The 6,874-nt window shown below is 45.0% G+C and overlaps 1 protein-coding gene across 1 annotated transcript; it reads left to right on the top strand.

Moving 5' to 3' along the window:
• The first annotated feature begins 1,169 nt into the window (after window positions 1-1,169).
• CAMK2N1 (calcium/calmodulin dependent protein kinase II inhibitor 1) lies at window positions 1,170-6,596 on the top strand. Its single transcript, XM_081923948.1, has 2 exons — window positions 1,170-1,665; window positions 5,060-6,596. The coding sequence occupies exons 1-2, from the start codon at window positions 1,497-1,499 to the stop codon at window positions 5,128-5,130; spliced, it is 240 nt and encodes a 79-aa protein (XP_081780074.1). The 5' UTR covers window positions 1,170-1,496; the 3' UTR covers window positions 5,131-6,596.
• The last annotated feature ends 278 nt before the right edge of the window (window positions 6,597-6,874 follow it).

Below are 6,874 nucleotides of genomic sequence, written 5' to 3'. Positions count from 1 at the left end.
TGGCTGCTTGCTTCTCCTGATGACACCAACCACCGCCATTGGGGATGCTGGTTCTGTGCAAGCTGTCACGTATTTCCTGTTTCCTGCTATTTAACTTTAATTGTTGTGATTGTTTTATGCTTTGTGTACTGAGTTGCACTTAATTTCTTTTTAACGTTTGTTTCATGTCATATTAGCTGCTATTTCCTTGTGGGGGGAAACAACAAGCTGCTAAAAGTGCAATAGATACGTTGGGCAAAGGAACACAACACACACAGGGATTAGGAGAGCTATAATTTTTTAAAAAATAATAATAATATAATTTTGTATTTAAATTCATTTATTGCCGGCCACTCTGGGATTGTGGGACTGAAGGGTGGCAATGGAAAGTTTTAATAGAAATAAATGCAATTATTTTCTTGCCAAACCAGCCACTGAAAACACCATAGATACATTTGGCAAAATTATTCATGCAAGCATTCACACAAACAGAATGAGGAGTGCATAAATATGTGCGTGTGCGCACGCTCACACGTACACAAGTTGTTTTACTCGTTTTTAAAATATCGGTTACCATAATCTGCCCTGAAGATGCTGTGCTGACAGGGCGGCAAAGGCAGGTTGTAAAACAAATACCATTATTTTCTTGCCAGCTGGTGAAAATTTGGCCAACAAATACAACAAGGCAGGACAAGGGGTGTCCTGAGTTGTTGTTGTCGCTGCTGTTTCTTAAAGGGTAATCTACTGTTGTTTTATTTCTTTCCCCACCCCCACCCCTCTCCTTTTGGAAAAAAAAATGACGAAAAAGAGATGCATTTTGGCTGCTACTCGCAAGAACCGTAACGTGAGCATGCTAGTCTCCGGGAGTCACAGAGGAAGGCCTGCAGGCTGGGCTGCAACATTTCAAAACAAGCAAGCATGGGCTGTAAGATCAACGCCGTTGCAAAAGACGTGCCAGCAGCTGGTCCGAGATGAACACGCGAGATAAGGAGAGTGCAGGAATTTTCCGACGCTCTTTCTTCCTTAGAGACACGGATGAGCGCAAGGAGACACGGCTGAGAGAAGAGTGAGACACTTTTCAATCTGCATGCATCTCTCTCTCTCTCCATTCCTCCTCCTTCTCTGACGCTGTAGCTTTTCCAGGGATCTCTGCCTTTTTCCTCCTCCCCTCCCTCCCTCCCTCCCTCCCTCCCCTCCCTCTCCTGTCTCTTCCTCGCTGGGCTTTGCCTGCCAGTCTGCTGAGCACCTTCCCTGCGCACCTTCCCGAGCCGCGAGCGCGCAAGCCCCAGGCAAAAACAGGCTAGGCAAGGAGCCACAGCCTAGCCGGGCAGCCCCCCAGGAGCCTCCCGGGCCTCCCTTGCGCCTGATCCTACTTCTGCCACCAGCCGCACCCCGGAGACGACCCCTGCGGACCTGCCTGAGGGACTTCGCCCTCCCGGAGCTGCTACTTGCCGCCGCTGCAGTCTCGCCCGCCCGCCTGCCTCGCTCTCCCGGGAGCTGCCTCGGTGGAAGCGACGATGTCGGAGGTGCTGCCTTACAGCGAGGAGAAGATCGGGCCCTACGGGGACGGCGGCGAAGTGGGGCAGATCTCCTTCACCTGCCGCCTGCAGGACACCAACAACTTCTACGCGGGGGGGCAGACCAAGCGGCCCCCCAAGCTGGGGCAGATCGGCAGGAGCAAATGCGGTGAGCGCAGCGGGGCACATGCGGGGTAGACGCGGAGTAAAGGGGGAGCAGCAGGCGAGGGGAAGCTGTCGTTGGGCGCGCTTGGAAACAGCACCCCATCGCTTTGAGGCAAATTGCTGGGCCCCTTCCCCCGCCCCCAATGTTGTGGAAGTTATTAACTTTTCCGAGAGTGGGGTGGCGTGTGAGAGCTTGCATCCCCTTAGTTACAAACCCTTATTTGCAATTTCTCTGGGTTCTCCCACCACCAGGCGCTCCCATGGCGGAGTCCTAGGTGTGCTTACTCGAGAGTAAGCCTCATCATGTTCCATAGGAGTACATACACCCCTACTCGATGTGCTGGGAGTGCAGCAGTGAGGAAAGACAGAGCAGCTGCTTTGCATGCAGAAGATCCGGGGTTCATCCCCCCCCCCAAATATCGGTAGGTAGGGCTGGGAATGTACCCTGTCCGAAAGCCTGAAGGGCCTCTGCCAGTCAGTGTAGGTAACACTAAGCTAGATAGACCAACGACCTGACTTTCAGTGCTTCTGTTAAAACCGGCCCCTTGATTAGAACCATGAGGACAGGCCACAGCTCAGAGATGGAGCACCTGCTTTCAATGTAGAAGTTCCTGGTTCAGTTCTTGGCATCTCCAGGTAGGGATAGGGAGCTCCCTTATCTGAAACCTGGAGAGCTACTGCCAGTCAGTGTAGGTAATAGAGCCAGATCAAACAACGGCCTGACATGATATAAGGAAGCTTCCAGTGTTTCTATGTTCCCAACAGTTCCTGTGTCCCTATCTGATTCTGCATTCGATAGGACCCCGGCTTAAAGCACCCCCCAATAGATAAATACACCCTTAAACATGATGCATCTTTTCCTCCAAAACCTTTTTGCACAACAGCTGGGGTGAAACTTGTTTGTGCCGTAGTTCTTAATATGTTTTAACTCAGAGACGACCCATTGAATCGAATCGACTTAAGTGGTCCGTTCATTTCAGTGGGTCCACCCTGCGTTTGACTGACGTTGTACGCAATCTGCAACTGCTAATTCTTCCTAACCCTGCACCCGTTCACCCCCTCGCCTTTTCTCTGCGCTAAGCCCATGCAAACCTTTCTGCTCTCCTTCTCCCTCCTCCCTCCGCAGACTTTTACCTGTTCACCCCATCCACATATCCTGGGTCCAGAAGCACCCGCAGCAGGGGGGTCCTTCACCTGGCAATTTAATCTTAAGAAACATGCCCAAAGCAGGCTGGATGTGTGCTTGTGTGTGTCAAAAGGATAGAAGCTTAAAAAATAAATAAAAGGAGTGCCCATTCCCAAAGATGGTTGTGAGGTGAGGGTCAGGTGAGGAGGCGGGATTTAAAGCCCAATGCATGCAACTCCTGTCCAGGAAGAGTTTCTGCACTCTCTGCAGCAGTGCTGGGAAAGGGCCTTTGATCGGGGCTTCGATGGGGCCAAAGTGCTGAGTGAAAAATCACCCCTCCTCTCTCTGTGCAAGAAAAGGGCATGCACACACATATCTGTGTGTGGTTTTCCACAAGCTCCTACCGCAGTGTCAATAATATGGAGCATAAGTCTGCGAGTCTCCCATTCCCATGTGCTCCCATCTCTCAAAGCCCCTATGAGACCCAGTGAAGCAAAAATATCTGGAGTCAAATGAATTTGCCGAAATTGGAAGTTGTTCTTCTCCTGCTGGTGTCCTCAGTGTATGTTAGCATATGAGAGAGAGAGAGAGAGAGAGAGAGAGAGAAAGAAAGAGAGAGAGAGATCGGTCACTGTCCTCTAGGCGCTTACAATCTAAAATGTGGGAAATTAGCCAGTGAGAGAAGGAAGGCTGTGGTGGTACTTACAACTTTGGCTGCTGATTGTCAAGAACAATGTTTAAAACAACCAAGAGACTTGTGGCACTTCAGTTTGTTTTGGTGCGCAGTGCTTATGCCAAAATAAATAGGTAAGCCTTTCGGGTGCCACAAGTCTATTCCGTTGTTTTTGCTGGAACAGCATGACTGTCTGGAAATACAATAATATAGAGGTGTGAGGTTATAGACTGGGCCATTCTTCTTTTGTGTGTGTGTGTGTGGGGGGGTGGTGGACCCCACCCCAACGAGGTGGGCCCGCTGCACAGAAGCCATGACACTCCTTTCACCCATGTGCAGGTCCCCAGTGGGTTCCACTTGAGATTCTTATTGACGTAACAGTAGTAAGACTTGGAGTTGCACAGCACTCTGCTCCAGGTGGTGAGTTGGGAAATGTATTATTGAAAGCTAGGACCCCTGTCTCCTCTTGAATCCTTAGATCCAGTTCACTTCTGTCAAATTATTTGGCGGAGAGAGGAAATGGGTTGAAGGTACCAACGTTCAAATTTACAAGATTTTAAAGAGGTGGGGGCGGAGGAAGGAAAATAGGACCCCAGTAGGGGACAGAGGTCATCAATGGACCCTTTCCACTTACAGCTTTCTGTTTCGACTCGCTTACATTTTCCCTTGAGACTGGAGGGTCTCACCTAACATAATTAGGGCTTAATTATAACGAGTTGAAGGGTGTGTGTGTGTGGTCTCTTTGTGCTTCTGATCCTGAAATTAATTTTACAATAGTAATGGTACTAGCCAACCTGGGACTTCATTTGCGTGCTTTTTGGTGGGGTTGGTGCTTTTTTGTTTTGCTTACCAAAAAGAATCATAATTTGATACTCTATATATCACCTCTGAGGTAGATTTTGTGACCTTCGAAAGAGCAGATTCTCAGTGATAAACTTTGCAGGCACCCCTCTGGAAAGAACAGCACATATTTGGACTGAAATTATCTTTTCAGAAAGGAGTGTGTGTGTGTGTGTGTGTGTGTGTGTGTGAGAGAGAGAGAGAGAGAGAGAGAGAGAGAGAGAGAGAGAGAGAGAGTACACCCTACAGTCATGGGGAGGGTGACAGCAGGTTTTCTGAGTCACAAATAAAAAACGTTTTGTGACTACAACTCTAATTTCACTCACTAGGTAATGATCCCCTATTGGACATAATGCGACTGGAGATTAATTTTTATTTTATTTTTGCGTGGAAGAGGGATTAAAAATAATTGCAAATGATAAATGATGGTTTTCAAGGTGAGTAAATGGATGCAAATTCAACCCACACACTTTCACTCCCACTAATTCGCTCTGAGACAAATCCACCAGGTAATTCTCCTTTACAAGACCTGGGATAAATTGTTAATCTGATGCAGGGCTCATTACTTTGGACTGTCAGCTACAGAACTTCAGTTCTCTGGTTCGCATTTGTCCCTTTCTCATTTTATCACCCATTTTAAAGCCCCGCCCCACCCTGTGGCTTCTTACTATAGGGCGATGTCAGCAATTAAAATCCAAATAACGGAAGCTTCACAGAATCTTAAATGCTCTGCTTTCTTTTCTTTTTATCTGCTTACAGTTGTCATTGAAGACGACAGAATTGATGATGTCCTCAAAAACATTTCAGAGAAACCACCTCCGGGAGTTTAAATCTTTCCACAGAGACACTGAGTGAAAAGGAGGGGGAAGAAAATGATTGACCTTTTATTATTGGGTTAAAACAAAAACAAAAAAAGGCAAGAAAACTAATAGCACTTTGAAGTTATTCCTTGCTATCCTGTGACCCATCTTGCGAAATCCTTAGGAGCAGGCTCAGAAGCAGACGGTGTGAGATGAGGAAAGCAGTTTTAATCATGTGTGAAAAGATATAAAAAATCAAAAATCCAAGCCCAACTAGATTCCAGGAACTGCAAAATGCAAACCGTACAAATTGAAATGTATGAAGAAGAGCTCAGTTGTCTAAATTAAGACTGGTGCTCCCCTTTTTTCCCCTCTGGATGATGGGTAATTGGGAATCTGGATTTTAAAAAATCCCTTAAACATACAGAACAGAAAAAAGGCAGGGAATCTAGCAGTGTTTTCTTGAAAATCTTGGGAAGTGTCACTGTTTATACTTGTTCTGAACAAGCACTTGTTTACATGGTAAAATCTTGCAAAAACAATTCCATACATTTCCATACAATATGCTCCCCATCTCCATTTTTTTAACAGAAAATGTCTGTATTTATGAATGTGGGTGGGGAAAGGGAGGGAAAAATAATGATATATAATTATAAACATATATCTATATATCTATATCTATATTTAATTCTAGCTACCTTTTAAAGTTTCAGTGGAATGTACGGAACCAAAACTTTTCTAAGGAAGGGATTCTACAGGGATGAAATTCTCTCAGTATTATTATTTTCTGAAAACAGATTGCAAATCTGGTATTTCACTGTTGCAGGAGGCAGTTGTTCTTAAGGAAATAGAGAAATTTAATTTTATATGTGAAAACAAAAGATGTGCATCGCTTTTTCTAATGACCACAAGCAAGCAACGTGGGCTAACTGCTTTCTTTCTTTCTTTTTTTAAAAAACTGTGACTTTATTCTCTGTCACACAAAAAACACCCCACCCTGCAAAAAAAAAAAAAAAAAACAACCCACCCAAACCACAATACAGTGACAAGTGTGCCAAATATTTTGACATGCCAAAAGGCATTATTTTTTTTCCCTTTTCCCATTTTTGTGATTTTGAGTCCACGTAAAGTTGCATTTTTGTACCTGAATAATCCTCTTCTTTATAAAGGCTCTTTACTGACTCTTTTCGTGAAACACACATATACCTATGGGAAGATGACTTTCGGAGTCTCCTCCATTTTCTCCTTTCTTGTTCTCCTGACTGTACTTCAGTTTTACTTACTTTTTGCATGACCTGCAAAACAAGAGGGGAAATGCCTCTACAAGTGAGGAAATATTTTTTTGCCGTTCTCTTCGCATAAACTCTGGAATGACCTTTCAATGGGTAGTCTTGTTTCCTTTACTTATAAATATCGTGTATGTTGCACTCCTTTGCACAGGGCTATTTCTGAAATGTATAATAAAAAAGGAAAGAAAAAAAAGAGAAAGAAAACAATGCTCTTGTGTTCTCATTTTATTTTATCCTTATAACAGCCCTGCAAGGTAAAACAAGCTGAAAGATAGTGGTTAGATCAGCCTTAGTAAGCAAATTTAATGGTTGGGCAAGGATTTGAATTCCATAGTCCAAATCTCCCCATTTAAACACTGCATTAGTGCTGGTTGGTCCCCCCCTTTACATTTTCTGACTTCCATGACAAAAGTCCATATTGAGTGATCTGCCAAGAAACTGAATAACTCCTTTCTTGATTGAAAGCCAATACCGTCTTATCTTCT

This window comes from Podarcis melisellensis (assembly GCF_964234715.1).
Source record: "Podarcis melisellensis genome assembly, chromosome: 8".
Lineage (NCBI taxonomy): Eukaryota > Metazoa > Chordata > Lepidosauria > Squamata > Lacertidae > Podarcis > Podarcis melisellensis.
The sequence above is the reverse complement of the archived record's forward strand: the minus strand, read 5'-3'. Positions and strand labels throughout refer to the sequence as shown.

What these genes read in the sequence shown, in the direction of transcription:
- CAMK2N1 (XM_081923948.1), top strand. Translation starts at nt 1,497, where the DNA reads ATGTCGGAGGTGCTGCCTTACAGCGAGGAGAAGATCGGGCCCTACGGG. An exon ending in GATCGGCAGGAGCAAATGCG is followed by an intron (nt 1,666 to 5,059) that starts GTGAGCGCAGCG and finishes ATCTGCTTACAG; the next exon opens with TTGTCATTGAAGACGACAGA.